The following is a 24,264-nucleotide window of genomic DNA, read 5'->3' on the forward strand; positions in this document are numbered from 1 at the left end:
GCTACTGGCTAGTGTTTAGAGTATTTTTTGTGTGTGGCAGAACTAAAACATTACTCAAGTTTCTTAAGAGAAAAGTCCAGAAAAGTCTCTATTTCCAAGAGAAGAAGCTTTATTTTCCAAATAACATGTATATCCATAGATAGGGCCCATACTCCAGAAAGAGACATTTCCCAAAAAAGATTCTAATTTGCTTTCTATTAGACAACAAGCATTTGTTTGGCTCTTACTATGCGCCAAGTACCATTCTAAGCCCTACAGATACAAAAAGAAGCAAAAAAGATAGTTCCTGCCCTTACAATCTAAATCTCTCAAATAGAAAGTGTAATTGTTGCCATTCTAAATGAAAAAACTATCCCTTAAATGTCTACATTTCTTACTAGACTCTATACTGTGAGTTTCTGGAGGGGTGGAGCCCTCAAACTTTGGTTCCTGTCATTGCACACTCCCGGAAAGATGCTGGGATTCCCCAGGTATGGCTGTGGTTCTGAGGCATCCCTGAAGCAGTCACCTTCTCAGGATGGATGGAGACCATCCCCATTTGGCTAGGGCAATGGACTCATACCCAGAATGACCCTGAAGAACCTCAAGAGACAGCAAATACAAGGCCTCCTTCTCCCAGGAGGTAAAGATGGCTCTCCTTGAGGGACAGCTCCCCATCCCTGTGCACACTCTCCACCTTACCCTACTTACCATGGTTCGGCCAAACCAGCCCTTTATTAGTCTATGGGAGGATTTCTCTTCCTGGTTTCTCCGACCTTGAAGATGGAAGCAGGGGTGGAGGAAAGGGAAATTTATTGCTCTTGGGAGGTCATGAGCCCCCTCCATTTGTATAGCCAATCACCCTTGCTCCCTTATCTTCAACATTCCATCAAGATCTTCCACTGGCCTCTGAAAAGTGGCTACTAAAGCCAGTGACGTCACAAAGGAAGTGACCTGCTGTTAATCTAGAACTCCACAGTTTCCCTCCAACTGTGCCTGTGGCTTTGAAGTCTGGGAGGATTCTCTCTGACTGAGGAAAGGAAGCCCTCTGCCTCTCTTGAATGCGGCTGAAACCCAACTTAGAGAGCCAACATTGTTAAAGCAAACATTGAAATTAATTTTTAAAAATCTATTGAAGTTCCCGAACCAAAGAAATACTGGGTGGAAAATAGGCAAAAGAAATAGAGCCCCCAGACTCTAAAATCCTGTAGTTAGAATGAAATTTTTGTTATTTTAAAGGGGGTAATGTTTAACTTTACTTCCCTACTCTATACTCTTTTTAAGTTTGGCTGGTAGCAGGTTTTTTTTTTTTTTTAATGAGCTATAGGGTTCATTTCATTACTCTCCCAAGATTAGGCTTCCATGAATTCCATTTTATCATATTAACTACACATATTAAGATGTGATTTGAACATCTATCTTCAACGAATCAACTTGTATTTTCACAGTACTCTTCTACTGAGGTCTTCAGTTATTTTTTTCTTTAAAAATTTTTTTAAATTTCAGCATTTCTATTATTTCCCAATAAATCTCTTTTCCCATTCTCAAACCCTAAGCTGGACTTTCATTTGTAACAATTTGCAGTTAAAAAAATAAAGCAACACATTGGCCTACACTTGAGATCCATTACTTCTCCCAAGAGGCTGGAGATGATGCATTCTTCACCACCAGTCCTCTCAAATCATTATTGACAATTACGTTACTTGGAGTTCTGATATATTTCAGTGTTGTCTTCCTTTACAGAATTTATTACTTGCTCTCTGGTTCTGCTTATTTTTCCCTGCATCAATTTATACATGTCTTCTCTGACTGTTTTTTGAGACCTCTTCCAGGTGTTCTGAACTTCAGGAACAAAAAGGTCAGTAATTGGACCCTAAAGTAGGTGGCACATTGAAGAGCTTGGGACCTGGAGTCAGGAAGGTCTAAGTTCAAATCTCACTTAATTTACTAGCTGAGTTACACTGGGTAAATCATTTGACCCCTCTCTAACTTGCTTTCTTCCTCTGTAAAATAGGACTAATAATAGCATCTACCTCACAAAGTTGTTGTTAGGATCAAATGAAATGAGTCTGGTAAAGAGCTTTGCAAACCTTAAGGCACTGCATAATTTATAGTTAATATTAAAGTGTTGTTTATCTTTCATTTTAAAGAAGAGCAATGGCATCATGAAGTAATGTTCTGATTTGCTTGTCAATTGGCTTTAAGTGAGGCAGATTTGCATAGTCATCAGCCTCACTCTCTCTCCCCAAGCCATTGAGGTCCAGTGGCAAGACAGAAGTCAAGATGACTGCTGATGGCGGCCCAGGATGCAGTAGATGACCGTGGCATCTCCGATGTTTGGCCAAGCTTGAAGTGTTCCACAGCATCTGCTTCAGCCACTTTCATGGCCATTGGAACAAATTGTTCTCATCTACCCATTGTGCCTGGGTAGATATTCCTCTAACTCACTGGTGGGTTTGAGGCTTTTCAGGTACCCTCAATCTAGTTCAACCCATCTGCCTAGACAGTTTTACTGGGATATGGCTGATGCTCATACTACAGCTTCTTGTAACTGTAGGTGAGAGTTGAGTTCAAAGTAGACACTAAAGGTGGATGAAAAGGGCTTGCCAAGCCCTCACATCAGATCCTCCCTGAACACTTCCATATAGCCTCTCCATCCCTCCATTTGTTCAGATTGAATCTAATTCATTCTTTAGTTCAAAAACACTTACTACTACATAAAATTAGGTATAATGGGTATTGGTAGTATGATGCAAAGTTTTGTGTTAGGGAAAACATTTGGGTTGAGCCTTGAAGAATAGTTGTCAACAGATGAAGACAGAAGGTTAGGGAGAAAGGGAGAGCATTTCAGGTTAATAAAAAGAATAAGTAAAAGTACTGAGGGAGAAAGAGCAAAATGTAAAAAGAAAAAGAAAAAGAAAACCAAAAAACAAGCCAGTAAGTAGTTTAGTATTACCAGAGTATAGTATATAAAAGTGGGAATAGTAAGAAATAAAACTGAAAAAAATTTTTATGGAATTTGAGTAAAAAGGAATTGTAGACCCCCAAAGACATTCTGACTTTCTTCAACAAGAAATTGTGAAACCTTTGTATCAAGATTTCCACTGACAGGGAACTCACTACCTGTTAGGTCACTGGGTACAAAGGATAACCCTTGGAGCCAAGAGGATCTGACTTTGAAATCTGCCTCAGATGCTTACTAGCTATATGACTGAGCAAGCCATTTACTTGTCTAGCTCAGCTTACTCATCTGCAAACGAGAAGTAATAACACCAATCTCTCGAGGTGTATGTAAGTGTTGGGCAGATTTGGAAATGTAGGAAAACATTTTGCAAACTTTAAGGCTATTATCATTTTACCTACCAAGGTAGTCCATTCCATTTCACTTCTGGTAGCTCCAATTACTAGGAAGATTTTTCCTATATTGAGCCTATCTCTGCCTCTCTATCACTTTGATCCTTTTCTCCTACTTCTTCTGTCTTTGGCCAGGCACAACAAATCTAAAACTTCTCCCAGATAATGGTTTCTTCAGATATCTGAAGACTGGTATGAAGACCCCCATTGTTTCATGGGGGTCAATTGTTAAAATTTCAATATCAGCATTTATACCTCAGAAATAAGCAAGCACTATAAATCCGGGTTTGATTGATTGTCTTGTTTATTGTTTGGATCTCATATAACCAGAGTGAATTAAATTATTCCCCCATAATATCTGATAGAAAGTATTAGCTTTTTAGGACTTGCATTCAGTACTATTGTCAGCAGCCATTAACCACCAGAGAAAGAAGAATGAAACTCTGCTATTAATAGTATTAGTGGTAATTATTATATTTATTATTACATTCTTATAAAGATAATTATGTATTATACTGTCTATCATATATTTGTTATGTTAAGAATATAATCACGTTTTTGTTATTAAATTATTGTTAATAGTTTAAAAATAGATTTAAGGAAGTGATGGAGAAAATTATAACAATGCATATTCAATTTTAAAGTGTGTTATGGAGGGGCAGCTAGGTCGCACAGTATGTAGAGTATCAGGCCTGGAGTTGGGAGGACCTGGGTTCAAATCTGACCTCAGACACACTTCCTTGTCACAACATCCTCATGTGACATTGGACAAGGCATTTACCCTATTGGCCTCAGTTTCCTTATCTGTCAAATGAACTGGAGAAGGAAATGGTAAAGCTCTCCAGTATCTTTGCCAAGAAAACCCCAAATGGGTTCATGAAGAATCAGACATGAATGAAAAACAACAGCCCTTCTCCTTGCTTCCAGTCTTTCCTCATTACTTCCTACTATTACAAATCTACCTAGAGGCAGCTTGGTGGTCCAAGGAAGAGTTGGGAAGAGCTGAGTTCATATCCTGCTTCAAACACTTCCTTACCTCTAAGACCTTGAGCAAGTCACTTAAATCTGTTTTCAGGGTAGCTAGGTAGCATGCATGGTGGTTAGAGCATCAGGCCAGGAGTCAGGAGGACATGGATTCAAATCTGGTTTGAGACACTTCCTGAAGTGTAACCCTGGGCAAGTCACTTAACTCCAATTGCATAGCCTTTACCTCTTTTCTGCATTAGAATTGATACTTAGTATCAATCTAAGACAGAAGTTAAAGTTTGTTATTTTTTTAATTGTGGAAAGCCAGTTGTTAAACATTTATTAGCATACTTCCAAGAATATCCCCACCTAGGCCCTCTCTTCTCTGGCTAAATGCTTACAGTTCCTTCAACTGGCCCTCATAGGACACAATTTTGAGTCCCTTTCACCATCATCCTTGTTGTCCTGTTTTGAATGAACTCCAGCTAAGCAAAAAATATCTCTTCTAATATGTGCCACTGAGGCAAAATTGGGATAGTAATACAGTGTTGGTGGAATTGTGAATTGGTCCAACCATTCTGGAGGGCAATTTGGAATTATGCACAGAGGGCTTTAAATGAATGTCTCCCTGTGATCCAACCATACCATTGCTGGGTTTGTACCCCAAAGAGATAATAAGGGAAAAGACTTGCACAAAAATATTTATAGGCACACTCTTTATGGTGGCAAAAAAATTGGAAAACAAGGGGATGTCCATTGATTGGAGAATGGCTGAACAAATTGTGATATCTGATGGTGATGGAATATTATTGTGCTGAAAGGAATGATGAACTGGAGGAATTCCATGGGAACTGGAATGACCTCCAGGAATTGATGCAGAGTGAAAGGAACAGAACCAGGAAAACATTATACACAGAGACTGATACATTGTGGTACATCGAATGTAATGGACTTCTCTACTAGCAGCAATGCAATGACCCAGGACAATCCAGAAGAACATATGAGAAAAAACACTATTCACATCCAGAGAAAGAACCGTGGGAGCAGAAACACAGAAGAAAAACATATGATCAATGGCATGGTTGGATACGGATATGAGTGGGGTTTTGATGTTAAAAGATCACTCTACCACAAATATGAATAACTTGGAAATAGATTTTGAGCAATGATACATGTATAAACCAGTGGAACTGCTTGTCAGCTTCGGGAGGAGGGAGAGAAGAGGGGAGAGAAAGAACATGAATTATGTAACCATGGAAAAATATTCTAAGTAAATAAAAATAATAATAAAATAAAACATGTCACTGTGAGTTGGTCACACTCCATTTATAGTTGGAACAGGGAAGGGTATAGTGAAACTATCACCTCTCTTGTAGATACTAGAGTTATTTTAATGCAACTTCTAAGATTACATCAGCATTTCTGGCTGATCAAATTGCTGATTTATATTGAGCTTGTAGTTCATTGGACGTTAGACTTTTTACATTCTTTTTTTTTTTTGGAGTTCGATTTGGAGATGAGTAGCACTGTGGGGCAGTGAGCTAATAGAGACTTGTCAATATCCTTCCTTAAAATTGAGATTCTTGGAAAGGCACTATGGCAGAATGGAAAGAGAACCCTTCTCGTCATCAGGAAGCTCTGAAACAAACTTGATGTGTAGCATTGGGCAAGTCAATCTTTCAGAGAGAAAGGTCACTCTCTAAGAATCCAACATGGAGAATAAGTACAAAATTCTCTTTATGAGCAAAATCACAGTTCTTGACCAATGTCCAATCCAATGGTCTTTATGAATTCTCATTTTCCTTGACTTCTATGCAGCCTTTGACATTCTCAATCATCTGCTTCTCCTTGATATTCTCTTACTTAACTTTTCTAGATTTCCAGATTTAAGGAAGCAATGCAGAAAATGTTAATAATGCATATTCAACTTAAAAGTGCTATGGAGGGGCAGCTAGGTAGTATAATGGATAAGAGAGCTAGGTCTGGAGTTGGGAGTACCTGGGTTCAAACCATGTCCCAACCCTACTAAATAAACTCCAGTGGCTCCCTATTACTTCCAGAACAAATACAAAATATTCTATTTAGCATTCAAAGCCTTTAGTAACCTACCCCCTCCTATCTTTCCAGTCTTCTTACACCTTACTCTCTACCATGTGCTCTTTGATTCAATGACATTGGCCTCTTGGTTATTCCATGAACCTCAGTTCTAGAGTTCAGTCACTTAACTTTTCAGAATATATATAGGAATTACACTTATTGTAGCACGCTATTGGCTGATGGAATGAAAGGTGACCAACCACAGCGCTGTGTTCTATATCCTGGGTGCGATTGGCTCAGTGACTAAAGGTTAACAAGAGTGTAGAAAAGGTTTATAGGAGAGTGGGAAGGGTTTATAAAGTCTTAAAACAAATATAAATAATAAAATAAATATAGTGCTGCTTCTTTGTGGATTTTCACTGGAGTAGGGGGGAGGGGGTGTCTCTGGAACCTAACTCCAGAGATAGGTGAGGGATCACTGTATTTACTATTTATCTTGTAAATAGCTTGCTTTGTAATATAATTGTTTGCTTGTTTCGCCAGTTAGTAAGTTCCTTGGAGGGCAAGGACTATCTTTTGTCTTTTTTTTGTATCTTCAGTATTTAAAATGGTACCTAGCACCTAGAAAGCATTTTTTTAAACTCTTCACTTCTGTCTTAGAGTGGATACTAAATGTCAATTCCAAGGTATGGTATGGACTAGGTGATTGGAATTAAGTGACTTGCTCAAGGTCACATAGCCAGGAACTATCTGAGGCTGAATGTGAACCCAGGTCCTCCTGACTTCACGCCTGGTGCTCTATCCCTTAAATCATCTAACCAACCCATAGAAAACTCTTAATAAATGTTTGTTGGTTGGTTGATTGATTGTTTCCATCCCATATACCTACCTGCCCTTCCCAAAAATATGGGTATTAAATGACAGATGGAGGAGTCTAGAGCTTGTTTAGCAAAGTTTGATATCATCAGAGCTTTGTGATCAGTGGTTTGGTGTGATCAGAAAAGAGCTTTAGTAAGATAAATAGGGCCAGTTGATAGTAAGAATAATTATAATTATGTGTGGAGTGGAATTTGGGGTGGAGCTTGCACCCCCATAAATCACTCTAATGCACAGACAGGAGGCTTAGATAGATGCTTGCAGAGAAAATGTGGCCTTTATTAGGAAGGGGAGAGGGGGTACTGCTCTGAGTAGTCCAAAGATGTTCACATAAATTCAGAATTTATAGGAATTTGACACACTACTACTCTTCTTTGTTGCCTACTACCAGTGTATAATAGAATGCCTGTGTATGTTATATTTTCTTTATCTTGTCCTACCCTCCTTAAGTTTCCCAGTGCTCTCAAACCCATGAGAGCACTCTTTAAGTTCACAATTTCTAAGTTGAGTCAGAATTTAGACATATCCAAGGTCTTTTAGGCTGAAACATTTAGGGTAGGGAGTTAAGATTATGATTGTAAGTTTTAAAACCTTTTTCCATGGAATGAAAAATGGGGGGAGGAGTTGGCCACATTAGAAAAGAGTGAATTGAAGGTGCATATCTATATCTATATCTATGGCTATCTATCTATCTATCTATCTATCTGTCTGTCTGTCTGTCTGTCTCTGCTTGGGGAAGGGAATTTCTCTCCTCTTCATAAGGAGAGATTGGTATTTCCATTCTGAAGGGTACCTAACTTTCACTAATTTTCTATAGGAGGCTGCCAATCAATCATTACTAAGACAAATTAATGTGTGTTGGGGAATAATGCGCAATTTCATCTCATATGACTATTAATATTTCTATAACTCCTACTATGTGCCAGGTACTATGCAAAGCATCTTACAAATATTACCTCATTTGATCCTCACAATAACGCTGTGGGAGTACTATTATTATTTTCATTTTAATTTAAGGAATCTGAAGGTTTTTTTTCCTTTCTTAAAAAAAAAAACCCTTCCCTTCTGCCTTAGAATCAATAATAAGAATTGATTCTAAGACATATTAGTAATTAGTACAAGCTAGGCAATTAGAGTTAAGTGATTTGCACCAGGTCACACAACTAGGAAATGTCTGAGACCAGATTTGAATTCTGGTCTTCCTGGCTCCAGACCTGGTGTTCTACCCAAAGTGCTACCTAGCTACTCTGGAAAGAGATTAAGTGATTTGCCCAAGATTGTAGAGGTAAGGAAGTATCTGAGAGAGAATGTGAACTCAGCTTTTCCCAATTCTATCTTGTGAGCCACCAAGATGCTTCTAAGCAGGTTTGTAATAATAGGAAGTAATGAGGAGAAACTGGATGTAGGGGAAAGGGTTGTTATTGTTTAGTCCTTTTTTGTCCTATCTGACTCTTCATGACCCCATTTGGGGTTTTCTTGGCAAGAGACAATGAAGTGGTTTGCCAGTTCCTTCTCCAGCTCATTTGACAGATGAGGAAACTGAAGGAAATAGGGATAAGTGACTTGCCTAGGGTCTCATAGGTAGGAAGTATCTGAGACTAGCTTTGAACTCAGGAAGATGAGTCTTCCTGATTCCAGGTCTGGCACTCTATCCACTGAGCTGCCATGAGATTCTTGTGAGAGAAAGGTTAGGAGGCCATTTGAATAATCCAGATCTGAAGCAAAGAGAACTGGCAGTAGGGTAGCAGAAATGGGAATGGTAAGGAAAGATCAGAGTTAAGCAGTACTACAGAAGCAAAATCTGGTGACCAAGGCTAAATTATAAGCTGTATATCTGGAAGGATGTTTGTGCCATTGATGGAATTGGGAAAGTCCAGAAAATGGAGCCAGTTTTATGGAAAAACAATGAAAAATTTAACTATTTTAAACTTCTGTCTGAGGGAAGTATGGGTATAGGAAATAGTAGGTAAGTTATAGATGCACAGGGTCATATTCCTCAATTAGCTTGGGGGAAAGTTTAAAACATTAACTAGTGTCTTTTGGAGCCTCTGTTTAGCTACCCTTACCGTTAACAGGGCTGTTCTCTAGCCTCAACTCTTGGAATCCCTTCCCTTTCTAGGTATTTTATCCTTGTCTGAAACCCCAGGTTGAAACTTCTCTCTCCCCAGAAGACTGTAGTTGTAGTTGCTGTTGTTTGTCCTTTGTTTTCTTTCTTCTTTCTTTTTAAAACCCCTGCCTTCTGTTTTAGAATCAAGGAAGTAGAACAGTAAAGGCTTGACAATGGGAATTAAGTGACTTGTCCAATGTCATGCAGCTAGAAAGTATCTGAGATCAAATTTGAACCCAGGACCTCCCATTTCTAGACCTGGCTTTCAATCCACTGAGCCACCCAGCTGCCCCTGTTCATCCTTTTAAAGAGGACCAATGACACATGGCTTGATCATGAATTGGATTTAAGTAAGGCAGAGTTGAACAGTTATCAGTCTCATTCTCTCTTCCAGAGTTACTGAAATCTAGGAGCAAAACAAAAGTCAGAATGACTAGTGATGGCCCGGGATGTATTGTCTTTGCTATTTGACCAAACTCTAAATGCTTCACAGTGTCTGCCTTCATGGCTGTTGGAGCAAATTTTCTCATCTGCTCCTTCCACTGAAGGGAGTCTTCACATGCTCAGTTGGTGTAGATGCCCTGCTAACTCTCTGATGGATTTGAAGCCGGTAGGCTAAGCTGCCATCAACCTGGTTTAGCTAATCTGCAGAGATGGTTTTACTGGACTGTGGCTGATGCTCATGCTACAGCTTCGTGGAAGCAGCCCTGAAAAGGGTTCAATAAGCCTTTTCACCCAAGGTGCTAGTCCTCCCTGAAGCCCCCATACACCCCAAGTAAGACTAAACTAGTAAGTGGAATGCACAATGATGCCCTTAGATTCCATTGGAAACTGGTGTCCTTGAAACCCTTGAAACTTTGACCCAATTGTTATCTCTTAGACTGTTTACAGAATGCCTGCCCTGAACTAATTTTGCCTCTGTTCTGAGAGTGTGGCCTTCTGCTGGCTTCTTATGAGCTCAGCCCTGAGTGTGGTCTAGCACTTCCTCATTTCCCTCTAGCTCTCTCTTCTCACCTTCTCTCTGAACCTCAGCTGAACCCACAGGATCTCTAAGCCCTGTTTCTTCACAATTCTTTTCTCCTTCAATATCAAGTGATGGGATTGTTTTGTGGCATTTATGTTGTTCAGTCATTTTTTGGTCATATCTGACTCATTGAGACATCATGTGGGGTTTTCTTGGTAAAAATAATGGAGTGGTTTGTCATTTCCTTCATTGGCTCATTTTACAAATGAGAAAACTAAGGCAAATAGGGTTATGTGGCTTGCCCAGGGTCACACAGTAAGGTTTCTGAGACTGAATTTGAAATTAGGAATGGGTCTTCCAGACTGTAGGTCCCACAGTCAACCTACCTAGTTCCCCTTTGTGGTGTCAAATACCCTCATTTAGTCCAGACACCTTGCTCTAGGATTTCCCTTTTTGCTTTCAACATGGACATACTTTTAACCTTTTAATTAGATTTTGTCAATCAGGGGTTGATCAAATGATCTTCAGTGTTTTTGGGGAAAAATTGTGTTTTTTTTTAAGCCATAAGAAGCATGAGAGTAAAAAGGATAAGGGAACAATATTAGTCTGAAAATCAGTATTTCTTTTTTTTTAGAGTTGAAAAATTCCATTTAATTAAAATGATTTAGAATATTTTTCCATGGTTACATGATTCATGTTCTTTTCCTCCTCTCCTCTTCCCACCCTCACCCCCTGTAGCCAATGAGTAATTCCACTGGGTTTTACATACATTGATCAAGACCCATTTCCATATTATTAATATTTGCATTAGGGTGATCACGTAGAGTCTACATCCCCAATCATATCCCCATTAACCATGTGATCAAGCAGTTGTTTTTCTTCCGTGTTTCTACTCCCACAGTTCTTTCTCTGGATGTTGATAGTGTTCCTTCTCATAAGTCCCTCAAAATTGTCCTGGATTATTGCATTGCTGCTAATAGAGAAGACCATTACATTTGATTGTGCCATAGTGTATCTATCTCTAAGTACAAGGTTCTTCTGGTTCTGTTCCTTTCACTCTGCCCAATTCCTGGAGGTTGTTCCAGTTCACATGGAAATCATCCAGTTCATTATTCCTTATAGCACAATAGTATTCCATCACCAACATATACCACAATTCGTTCAACCATTCCCCAATTGAAGGGCATCCCCTCATTTTCCAATTTTTTGCCACCACAAAGAGTGCTGCTATGAATATTCTTGTACAAGTATTTCCCCCTATTTTCTCTTGGCTGGATCAAAAGGCAGACAGTCCCTTAAAGCTCTTTGAGCATAGTTCCAAATTACCAACCAGAATGATTGGATCAATTCACAACTCCACCAGCAATGCATTAGTGTCCCAATTTTGCCACATCCCCTCCAACATTTATTACTTTCCTTTGCTGTCATGCTAGCCAGTCTGCTAGTTGTGAGGTGGTACCTCAGAGTTGTTTTGATTTGCATTTCTCTAATTATGAGACATTTCAGATACTTTTTCATGTGCTTATTGATAGTTTTGATTTCTTTATCTGAAAACTGTCTATTCAGGTCCCTTGCTCATTTATCAAAAATCAGTATTTCTTAACTTGTCATAGATCCCATTGACATTCTAGTAAAGCTATAGACTACTTCTCAGAATAATGCATAAATGCATAAAACAAAATATATAGGATTGTAAAGGAAACCAAATATGTAGAAATAGTTATCAAAGTATTTTATAAATTCACAGGCTCCAGGTTAAGAATAATAAAATAGTAACAATAGCATTATAGAGACTTTGAAGGTTTGCAAATTACTTTAGATATGGTATCCATTTTGATCTTCATAATAACACTGGGAAATAGGTACTTTTAATTTGTCATCCATATGCCCATGATACAGATGAAAAGACTGAAGTTGAGGTCAAGTGATTTGCCAGAGGAACTCAATATCTCAAGAAAGATTTAAACTCAGGCCTTTCTAAGCCCAAACCCAGAGCTCTAACTATTGCAACACCCTACTTCCTACTTGTCCCCATTTTAACTTTACCTCCCCCTTCTTCCTCTATAGTCTCTCTGTACTCTATCCTCATCAAACCTCATCTGGAGTACTATACTTAATTTTGGAATCTACAGCTTAATAAGACCACTGATAACTGGAAGAACATTCAGAGGAAAACATTAAGAATGGTTAAGATGAGGGGTATGTTGGAGTTAGCTTGAACCAACTGCCAAGAGCCAGTTGTTAAATTTTTAGTATGTGAGCATTTATATTTTGGAAATTGACAAATGCCACAAATCAGGGCTTGAGATAGTGTTTTGTTGATTGTCTAGATTTAAGAAAGTGATGAAAAATGATAATAATGTAGATCAAACTTAAAAGGATGTCTTGTGAACATTTCTAGAGAGCTGATTGTTAAATGTTTACCAGTATATCCATGGCTAATGACTTAAATTGCATGTTTTATGGTCATTTGGAGGCCTTGAGGATGATTAGAAGAAAAGATTCAGAGGAAGCTCAAAAACTGTGTTTAAGTATATGGAATAAACATTAGTCTTGTTCTTTTTAGCCTTAAAGGGCAGAACCAAATCTATGGATAGAAATCACAAAGAGGAATATTTTAGACTTGAATGAAATTTGTAGACAATCAACAAAATAATAAATCAAGTCCTAATTTGTAGCAGTTGCCAATTTCCAAAGTGTAAATGCTAATATTGAAAATTCTCAGAATTAGAGGAAGTAATTAATAGTTAGCTTGGTAATAGTGGATAGAATGTTGGATCTGAAGTCAGGAAGACTTCTCTTCTTGAGTTCAAATCCAGCCTCAGACACTTACTAGCTGACTCCATACAAGTCACTTAACCCTGTTGGCCTCAGTTTCCTCAACTGTAAAATGAGTTGGAGAAGAAAATGGCAAACCACTCTAGTATCTTCACCAAGGAAAACACAAATGGGGTCACCAGAAGTTGGACACCCCTGAAATGAATGAGCAACAATAGAAGTAACTAAAAATGGAATAGATTGCTTCTAGAGATGATGAGTTCCTCATTCTTGGAGGACTACAAGTAGAGGCTGGTTAACCACTTGTCAGGTAGGTTATAGTGAGTATCCCTTTGGGTATGAATTAAATGAGATGACCACTGAGATCTCATCCCTTTTGAGGCCATGCAGCACCATGGAAATAGCCCTAGATTTAGAGTGAGGTAACTCAGATTGAAATATTAGCTCTACTTCTCTGAGACCGTGGACAAGTCATTAAACCTCTATTGACCTCACTTTTCATTTCTATAAGATAACAGGGTTGAAATAGATGACTCCAAAAGTCCTTTCTAGTCCTAAGTCTGTGATCTTATCACTTCTCTTTCTCAGATGTTTTGTTTTCTTTCCCTCTTCCACTCCTTCCCAAGTCCTTCAACACACCTTGTAAGAAACACCCTAATATAAAAACTGAGAAAGAACATTTTCTACAATTGATTTGGTACATCACGATGGATGATGCACTCATGCTATTCAAATATTGACAATGGGGACTACAAAGTATTTTTCACTCCTACTTGGAGTATGTGGGATAGAGAATTCATTCCTCATTCTACTCTGTGGACAGACAAACTAAGGCACCATGCCTAACTTGTCTTCTTAGCCAGTCTTTACTCCCTGCCTCCTTGCCTTTGTATGGGCAAGAATGCCTTATCTCTTCAACTCCAATCTTATAATCTCTAACTTTCTTTAAGTTTTAACATATAGCATCTCCTATGGGAAGGCTTTCTTAATCCTTGTATTTCATATTTCATATCTACCACTGAGCCACCTAGCTGTCCCAGGAATTACTAACAAACAAAAACAAAACAAAACCTTACCTTCCATCTTAGAATTAATACTAAGTATTAGTTCCAAGACAGAAGAGTTCCAAGACAGGCAACTGGGGTTAAGTGACTTGTCCAGAGTCACACAGGTAGGAAGTATCTGAGACCAGATTTGAACCTAGAACTTTCCATATCCAGGCCTGGAATTCTATCTACTGAGCCACCTAGATGCCCTAGAAATTACTTTTTTTACTTTGCTTCCCATATTATATTTGGTTAGAACCTGTGATTTCATCAGTATAGGGAATTGCACATGAAAAATCCCTTCTACCAGTGAAGACCAGCATCTTTTCTGCAATTTATAGTCTTAGAGTTTTTTTGGAAGTGAGAGATTAAATGATTTTTCCAAGGTCATAAATCCAGCATAGAACAGAGGCTATATTTGAATCCAAATCTTCATGGCTTTGAGGTCAGCTCTCTATCTGCCTCACAGTCAGTGCTTAATAAATGCTCACTGAATTTAATTGAGTTTGGCCTCACAGTCAGTGAGAAATCAGAGAAAAATGGAAAGCTCTTAGACAAAAAAAAAAAGAAAGAAAGAGGGTAAGGATGCATATGTGCAAAAATATTTATAGCTGTTTTTTCTATAGTGGCAAAGAAATGAAATGGAAATTCAAGAGATGCCCATCAATTGGGAAATGGCTGAATAAATTATAGTATTTGAATGTAATGGAATACTTTTTTTTGCCATAAGAAATAACAGAGGAAGGAACTCAGAAAAACCTAGGATGAGCTGTATAAACTGATGCAGAGTGAACAGAACCAGAACAACTTACATAATTGTTAGTAATGAAACAAAGAAAAATTACTTTAAATTATTTATTCTTGATGTTCTTTTAAAATAATTTTGCATTCCAAATTCTCTCTCTCCTTCCAGCTCCTTCTCTACCCATTGGGAAGGCAAGCAATTATGTGTTTCATTCTGAACTTAGAATTCATCATATCTCTTTCTGGAGATGTATAGAATTTTTAATCCTGAGTCCTTTGGAACTGAAAGACTTTGAAAGACTTAAGAACTCTGATCAGTGAAATGACCAATCATGAGTCCATCTAGCCAATGATGAAGCATGCTACCCACATCCTGATGGAGTGGTGAGAATGTGTGCCAAGTGCTGAATGAGGCATACTTTTTTTTGGTACATGGCCAGTGCAGAAATTTGACTATGGTGATTAATCTGTTAGTCCAGCTGGCTCAAGTCTCTTCCCACTTCAATATACCCTCCATTCAGCCACAAAAGAGATTTTCACAAAATACAGATCTACTCATGTCACCCACAGCCCCCACTCAATAATCTCCAATAACTTCCTATTGCCTTCAGGATCAAGTACAAAATGTTCTGTTTGACATTTAAAAACCCTTCATGATATAGCCCCCAACCTTTCCAGTCTTCTTAAATCTTACTACGTTCCTTGTACTCTTTACTCCAGTGACACTAACCTCCTAGTTATTCCACAACTAAAACACTCCATCTCTGCAAGCATTTTCTCTGACTGTCCACTGTGTCTGGAATGTTCTCCAGTCTCAACTCCATCTAATTCCTTCTCTGGTTTCCTTGAAGTCCTATCTAAAAATCTAATTTTAATAGGAAGTTATGGGGGAAGCTTGGTGGTCCTGTGAATTGAGAGCCAAGAGCAGAGATGGGAGGTCCTAGGTGTGACCTCAAATACTTCCTACCTGTGTGACCCTGAGCAAGTCACTTATCCTGCCCTTAACTTTCTTCTGCTTTGGAATCGGTACATAGTATTGATTTTAAGATGAAAAAAATAGAAAGTTTTCCTCAACCCCTCTTAATTCTAGTGCCATCCCTCTGTTCATTATTTCCTAAATACCCTGGATGTAGCTCATTTTGTATATAACATTTGCACATTGCCTCCCCCATTAGATTACAAACTCCTTGAGGGCAAGGACTATCTTTTGCTTATTTTTGTATGCCTTGAAATTAGGACAGTGCTTGGCACATAGTAGGTGCTTAATATGCATTTATTTAATTGATTATTTTCTTTGACTTAGGCAGATTAGTTGAGATGGTTTCGTTTCTCTTTTTTTCAAAGGGTTGGGGAAGAGATGGGAAAGAAAAATAAATACTCGTTATTTGAAAAAAGTAAAATAAAAGTTACATTAAAAAGAAAGTTTTCTTAGTAAGATGTGAAAGTGGTGGGCAAAGGGAAGAAAATGTCAAGTAGGTTGGACATTGATTTGCTAAAGTTGCTTTGCCATCAAGGCCAAATTCAGTGTGTTGGGTCACTCTATCTCTATAGATTTCCTACTCTCCTAGGGACCTTTAGCTTTTACAACATGGCTTCTTCAAGCCTGATTGGGAACTGATGGGAATGAGTGAGAGGACTTTTTCCTGGGGACTCAATATTCCTAGGGTTCAAGGTGATCACTCTGCTGACAATTGCATGGCTCAGTCTTGGTTCCTAACCAGGTTTTAAAGAAAAGAAGAAACCTCAAGATATAAGAGAGGTGAATAGCACAAGGGCAACTGACACCACAGTGAAGTTGATAAGCAAAATCTCAGTGAATAAGACCTTGTCCTGTCACACATTTTTCCTCTTAGGGACTTATTTTTAATGGAGGATAGGGAAGGATAGGTGCTTGGGAAGGAGAAATAGGAGAACCCTGGCATGGTTTTCTTCACCTTTGTGTTATCACTGCGGCTATCAAGGTCATTGGGTAGAACTGAGGAGGAAGCAGTTACCAGTCTGTCTAGAATCTCCTAGAACTGCCCTTTCTTATGCCTGGTCCGCTACAGGGGGGTTTAGGTGCATTGATAGGGCTGCTGGTCCAAGAGACTTAAAACAAAGTCCCTTGGGAACTTGTTCATCATTGTCACCAAGGTTCTTTTTTTTTTTTTAAACTCTTAATTACCTTCTGTCTTAGAACTGATTAAAGATGAATTCCAAGGCAAAAGAGCTATAAGGGCTTGGCAGTGTGATAGAGACATGAAGAGAGAGAGAGGTTTTGGAGGACTTGTGGACCAAGATGCAAGAGCGAGGATTCCAACGGAATGTCCCTGGTTGGTGGCAGTTTGAGCTGACAGGGGGGAGGGGCTTTTGGACTTGGGGACTGACTGGGAGATATACTTTCTCTCCCTGGAGGTTTGAAGCTGGCTGAAAGACCTTTTGTGAGGCTGACTTGGTTTTTGGGACTTGGTCTCTGTCTCTCTAGCTCTGAGCAGTGGAAGCTGACCAGGGAAGAAGCTTTTGAGTTGGTGGTCTATTTGAGAGTTGAGCTGGCCAGGAGAAAACTTAGAGATTTTGAATTTTGTTTCTTTCTGGGGTTAAGCTGAGAGACCTTACTGATTTTTTTGTGAAGAAAAAGAAAGATTTTGAAAGGGCTGCTGTCCTCCATCTTCCTAACTGTCTAAGAGTCACACTTGTGACTCCCCAAACTCTCAATTTTATCTCATTTAGATTAGGGATTTCCTCATCTCTCTTACCTCAGTTTCCCATCCTGTTATCCCAATAAACCCCCTGACTGAGAAAGCAACTGGAGTATCTTTATAGTTCACTCAGGAGGGAGGGAAGAAGCAAAGGCTTCAAGATTTGGGAGATGAGGGAGGCAAAAGGAAGAGGTTGATTAAGGGAAGGAGTGAGGGAGGAAGGGGGTTAGGAAAAAGATTGATCCATCAGCAATCAGTAGGGATCCATAGGCAAATCCCAGAATAAACCCCAGAGCAATGTCCTCTGTGTACCAGCATCTGTGTGTGTGTGGCATCCCTCAGCATTTGTCATTTCTACCTCCATTTCAAGTAAGCAGGTTCAAGTCTCTGTAGCAGCTCTCTCTCTCTCTCTCTCTCTCTCTCTCTCTCTCTCTCTCTCTCTCTCTCTCTCTCTCTCTCTCTCTCTCTCTCTCTCTCTCTCTCTCTTTCCTCACAGCCAGCTATAGAACAACAGTCGTTGCGGAAGAAACAGTTTCCCCTCAGTTTATCCTCTCCATTTCAAGAAGTAACAGTTTCCAGTCAGTCACTTTTTTATTACAGCAGTTGGGATTAAGTGACTTACTCAGAGTCATGCTGTTAGGAAGTAACTGAACCCAGATTTGAACCTAGATCATTCTGTCTCCAGGCCTCGCTCTATCCACAGAGTCACCTAGCTGTCCTGACTCAGGTTTCTTTTTACAATTTTTCAAATGAGCTAGGAATAGATGTGGGGAGGGCCTGGTCCATGTTCAGAGGATCCATTTGAAAGGATTCATTTGACTTCCTTCTTGATTTAAAGAAAGAATGAATGAATGAAAAAGCAATCTCTATTTAAATTCCCCTTCACCCTAGACTTTTTCTTCCCACATTTTTTCCAACTTCCTTTAATCATGAAAACTTTGTTCTCTACAGAAGATATTACATCTGTGCTCATTCTCTGTAATATAGGATGATTATTTCATGAAACAAGAGAAGGGGTAGGCATATTTCTTCTTCCTTATTGCCACTTCCATTGAAATCTAACTGGTCTCTGTCTCATGTTTTACCCTTTTCCAATCCATCCTCCACATATACTTCAAAATTATTTTCTTAAAGTTCAAATCTGACCATGTAACTCCCTTCCTCAATTATCTTGAGTGTCTCTCTATTATCACTATGACTAAAGATTTCATTTGGTTCAATTTAAAGCTTTTTGCAGTTGGGACAGTGGTCCCAACTTACATTTCCAATCTTATTTTATCTTCAAGATTTATTCCAATCTTTATCCTACTCTTCTTGGTTTGTTCTCACTTCCCTACTTGTCAACCTATTTAACTGTATATTGTCTTCTGACTTCAAATTCTTCATCATTATCTTCACCATTAGTTGTCATTAGGTCATTTTGGTCATGTCTGATTCTTCATGACCCCATTTGGGGTTTTCTTGGCAAAGATACTGGAGTGGTTTGTCATGACCTTCTCTAGCTCATTTTACTGATGAGGAATTGAGGCAGATAGGGTGAAGTGACTTTCCTAAGGTCATAAAGTCATTAAATATCTGAGGTCATATTTGAATTCATGAAGATGTGTCTTCCTGATTCCAAGTCCAGTGCTCTATCCACTGTGCCACCCAGCTTCCCTAAATGATCATAGTGTTATAACACTTGTCTAGGCTCTCATCGCCTCTCTCTTGAACTATTACAATAGACGCATAATTGGTCTCTCTTTCTCAAGTCATCCTTTTCCTAGCTCCATCCTAGGTCCACATAGCTGCCAAAATAATTTTCTTAGACACAAATCTAACTATGGTATTACCTTGCTCAAAAACTTTCTCTGGAGTGTCAATATAATAAAAAATGATGCCACTGTAGAAATTGTTTTATAGATTTAGCACTATACTGACCAAACTGCCAAGGGGTTACTTTGTAGAACCAGACAGAATGACAACAAAATTCACCCAGAGAACCCAAATGTGTAAGAATCTCAAGGGAAATAATGGGAAAAGTAAGAATGAAGGAGGCATAGCACACCTAGACAGCAAACCACATCATTTTTGTTTCTCTAAGTAGCAAGTTTTATTTTTATTATTATTATTATTATCCCTCCCACTATCCAAATTGATCAATCTTTAAAAACAGACTGGAAAAACAAATCTCTCAATATATATCTACATGGTACATCAAAGCAAATCCCCACATTAGCCATGTCTGAAGATATATGTCTTCATTTTAAGCTATCTATCATCTTATTTTCAAGAGGCTAGCAGTATATTTCATTTTCATTCTTTTGGACTTCAGTAATATTGTGTTAATCAGTCGAGGGTCTTTCAAAGTTTGTTTTCTTTATAACTGCTCTAATGTTGTTACACATTTATCTCCTAGTTCTGCTCACCTTGCTCTTCTAACTGTTCATAAATTCTTCCCAGTTTCCTCTGAAAGTGTCCATTTCATAATTTATTGAGGTACAGCAATATTTCCTTACATTGATATAACATGATTTATTTATCTAAGGAGCACTTAAAATATATTATATTTTATATATATTATATTAATATATGTTATACATATATTAATATAATAATATATTATAAAGCTATAAACATCCAAACAATTTATTCTGGTTAAAAAGAAGAAAATTCAGGTGACTTAATGGATAAGGAGCCAGCTGTAGAGTCAGGAAGACCTGGGTTTTAATACCTTCTTGGACACATATTAGCAGAGTAACCTTAGGAGAGTGGCTTACTTTTGTAACACTGTGAACTGATCCAACCATTTTTTTAAAATTGTGTTTTTTTAAATTTATTTATTTAGAATATTTTCCATGGTTACACGATTCATATTCTTTCCCTCCCCTCTTCCCTCTTCGCTCCCAGAGCTGACAAGCAATTCCACTGGGTTATAGAAGTATTTTTGCTCCAAATTTATTTCCATATTATTTATATTTGTAATAGAGTGATCTTTTGAAACCCAAACCCCTCAGTTGTATACCCATAGAACCACAGGAGAAGTCATGTGCTTTTCTTTTGCATTTCTACTTCCACAGTTCTTTCTCTCGATCTGGATAGCATTCTTTCTCATAAGTTCCTCTGGATTGTCCTGGGTCATTGCATTGCTATTAGTAACAAAATCTATTACATTTGATTGTGCCACAACATTTCAGTTTCTGGGTCCTATGTTATCCTGGTTCTGCTCATTTCACTCTGCATTGGTACATGGAGGTTCTTCCAGTTCATATGGAAATCTTCCAGGTCATCATTCCTTTCAGCACAATAGTATTCCATCACCATCATATACCACAATTTGTTCAGCCATTCTCCAATCAAAGGACACCCCCTCATTTTCCAATTTTTTTGCCACCACAAAAGTGCAGCTATGAATATTTTTGTACAAATATTTTTTGTTATTTCTTTGGGGTACAAACCCAGGAGTGGTATTGCTGTGATCCAACCATTTTGGAGAGCAATATGCAAATATAATCAGAGTTCTATAACTGTTTATACCTTTCTATCCTGTAACACTATTATTAGATTTTATTTCCTGAGGTCATCAAGAAAAAAGTAAAAGAAACAAAATGTTCTAAAATATTTCTAGTAGCTGTTTTTGTGGTGGCAAAGAACTGAGAACTTAAGGGATGTTCATCATTTGGGGAATGGCTGAACAAAATGTGGTATATGATTATAATGGAATACTATTATACCATAAGAAATGGTAAACAAGATGATCACAAAAAACAAACCAACCTGGAAAGACTAATATGAAGTGATGCAAAGTGATCAGAACCAGGAAAACACTATATACACAGTAACAGCAACAATGTATGATGATCAACTGTGAATGACCTAACTATTATCCTGGCAAGGATCCAGGACAACTCCAAAGGACTCATGACAGAAAAGATTATCCTTTGTCTTAGAAAGAATTGACAGAGGCTGAATGCAGATCGACACATATCATTTTTCACTTTGTTTCCTCCACAAATTTTTCTCTAGTGCAAGCAATATGTCTTGTTTCACAACATGATGAACATGGAAATATGTATTATATGATAATATATTTTCAACTTATATCATATTACCTGCCTGCTTGGGGAGGTAGTTGCAGTGGGATAGAGGGAAAAAAAAGAATGAGGCAGGGATTTGAGGATATAGAAAATGTGGGAATTTCTTTTGTCTTAGATAAGCATATTTATTATAATTTACTACATATTTGTAACAAATCATATGTACTATATTATGTTACATATTATATTATGCTATATATAAAACTGATAACCCCAAAAAGATAATAAGATGCTGACCTTCATTAGTAAGGAGAGTTAATTTTTTTCCAATTTTATGGAAAAATAATTTTAACATTAGTTTGTAAAAATTTTGAGTTCCAAATTCCCTTCCTTCCTCTCCCTACTCATTGAGAAGGCAAGTAATTTAATATAGTTCATAAATATGCAGTCATATAAAACATATTTCCACATTAGTCATGTTTGAAAGAAAATATAGACCAAAAAAACCCTCAAGAAAAATTTTAAAAGTTTTTTAAAAATATACTTTGATTTACATTCAGATTCTACCAATTTTTTCTCTGAAAGTGGATAGCATTTTTTATTATAAGTCCTTTGGAATTGTCTTAGAGTATGGTATTGCTGAGAATAGCTAAGACATTCACAGTTGATTACATTATTGCTGTTGCTATGTACATTGTTCTGATTCTGCTTACTTCACTTTGCATAAATTCACATAAGTCTTTCCAGGTTTTTCTGAAAGCATCTTGCTTGTTTCTTACTACAAAATAGTATATATCATATCATATACCACAATTTGTTCAGTCATTCCCCAATTGATGGACATTCCCTTCATTTCCAAGTCTTTGCTACTACAAGAAGAGCTGCTATAAATATTTTTGTACATATAGTTCCTTTTCTTTTATTTTGGATCTCTTTGGGATACAGACCTACTGGTGGTATTTCTGGATCAAAAGGTATACACAGCTTTATTGCTCTTTAGGCATAGTTCCAAACTGCCTTCCAGAGTGGTTGGATCAGTTCACAATTGGTAGGAAGTTTATTTAAAAAGGAATTCCCTGTGCAAGTAAAATAGTGATAGATAGCATTTACATAGTGCTTTAAGATTTGTAAAGACCTTTGCAAATATTCTCATTTGATTCTCACAACCTAAGGAGATAGATGCTATTATAACACCTATTTTATACATGAGGAAACTGAGGCAGTTGGAGGTTAACTGACACTCCCCTCCCCCCAGGGCTGCACATCTAGAACTCAGATCTTCCTGACTCAAAGTCCAGTGTTCTATTAAGAGAACCACTAATAATAACCTCTGTAATCACTAGTTCATATTCTTTCCCCCCTAAAAATTAGAAGGGTAGATCAGTGGAATAATTTATAAACATGAAAGTACTTTGTGAACATCTTATGTCTCCAATATATATTGGCCCTTGTGTGTCATTCTTCAGCCTGGTCTCTAAAATGGAGATATTAAGGGGAAGAATGAAGACAGAGAGCTTTGACAGCCCTTTGATGGGTCTTATCTTTAAATGCCAACAAATTCCACATAAAACTTTTTGTTATAATCAAACTGTGTCCCCGTGCACACAGCAATGAACTCAGCACATTTTTCTCAATTTAATTCTAATTAATGAGGTATTATCCTTATTCTTCTCTAGTGATGGTATAATTGAAATCTATTAAGTTTCTGTTGGTTTTTCCTCCCTCTGTCAAGAAAGCATTCTGTTGTGCAACCCTTCCATTTCCAGGCTAATGATCTCTAGAAGGAAGAAGGGAAGCTTTCCTCTCTCCTGGCTAGCTGCCAAGAGGGCTCAGCATTGATTTAAAGAAGGAAGTTGGGGTTGAGGATTCTTTGGGAGGCAGAGAAGAATATTGATGAGGTAGGTTGGGGATGGGAGATATGAAGATGAAAAAAGAATGGTATTAGGTTAAGAAAAGGGAGATGAGAAAGGAATGTGGAAATGGAGTTGAAGATAAGGTTAGAAAGGGGGGAATAGAGAATGGATGGGGATAGACATTGAAGATGAGATGGGGAGGGGGTTCCTTTCTGCTATTTCCTTCATTTGGGAATGGAAAACTAATCATACTGGGGTTACATTGGCCTAATCAGGAGACCATATACAAAATGACTATGCATCCTCCCTCCTTTCCTTGGAGAGATGGTATACTATGGGTGTAAAATGTTGCTTTTTACTTTTAAACATTTATATTTTAACTGTCTTTCTTTGCTATATGAGAAAGAGGCAGACTGGCTGTTGGGGGGAGGTGGTGGTTGGGGCAGCATATCCTGAAAATTCTGGGTTATAAAAACAAAATGCCTCAATAACTCTTTAAAAGCAATAAAAAAAAAGAAACTCAAAAGAAATGAGAGTTTATGGCCTTTTCTGGAGCCCTGCATAGGACTGACTCAGCAAGAAAGCCAAGCAGCTGTTACAGTCACTAATTTCCACCATGTTTCTCCCCTCTCCTCACCACCCACTGTCTCAGGGAATGATTCCCTCTCTCTTCCTCCAGGGTCCTTCTGTCCTTAGCCCATAAATCTTATTGGTCTGTATCCTTGACAGTGGGTGAGCAGGAAGAAAGAGGGGCTGGGGAATTCAGTACAGCTGAACTGAACTATATCAGTATGTCTCTTAGTCTGTTGGAGCTCTCTGTTTCAGGTCTTTTATTTTATTTTATTTTGCCTCAGAATTTCTTTTTG

The 24,264-nt window shown here is 38.1% G+C and overlaps 1 protein-coding gene across 13 annotated transcripts in view; it reads right to left on the reverse strand.

The window, feature by feature from the left end:
- The window catches only part of TMEM63C (transmembrane protein 63C), a 230,531-nt gene that overhangs the window by 117,263 nt on the left and 89,004 nt on the right, over positions 1-24,264 (reverse strand). For 2 of the 13 annotated variants that reach the window (XR_001626537.2, XM_007472752.3), the window contains exon 1: positions 691-973. The exons of 4 other annotated variants lie outside the window; for them this stretch is intronic. Coding sequence is in view for 5 of the 9 variants with exons in the window: in XM_007472752.3 (XP_007472814.1) it covers positions 691-825 (135 nt within the window). In the remaining 4 variants the exon portion in view is untranslated. Of the gene's footprint in view, positions 1-690; positions 982-24,264 lie in introns of those variants that run through there. 7 more of the 13 variants (XR_457336.3, XM_007472761.3, XM_016428342.2 and 4 more) reach the window with 6 other exon arrangements.

Source organism: Monodelphis domestica, chromosome 1, assembly GCF_027887165.1.
Source record: "Monodelphis domestica isolate mMonDom1 chromosome 1, mMonDom1.pri, whole genome shotgun sequence".
Taxonomy (NCBI): domain Eukaryota; kingdom Metazoa; phylum Chordata; class Mammalia; order Didelphimorphia; family Didelphidae; genus Monodelphis; species Monodelphis domestica.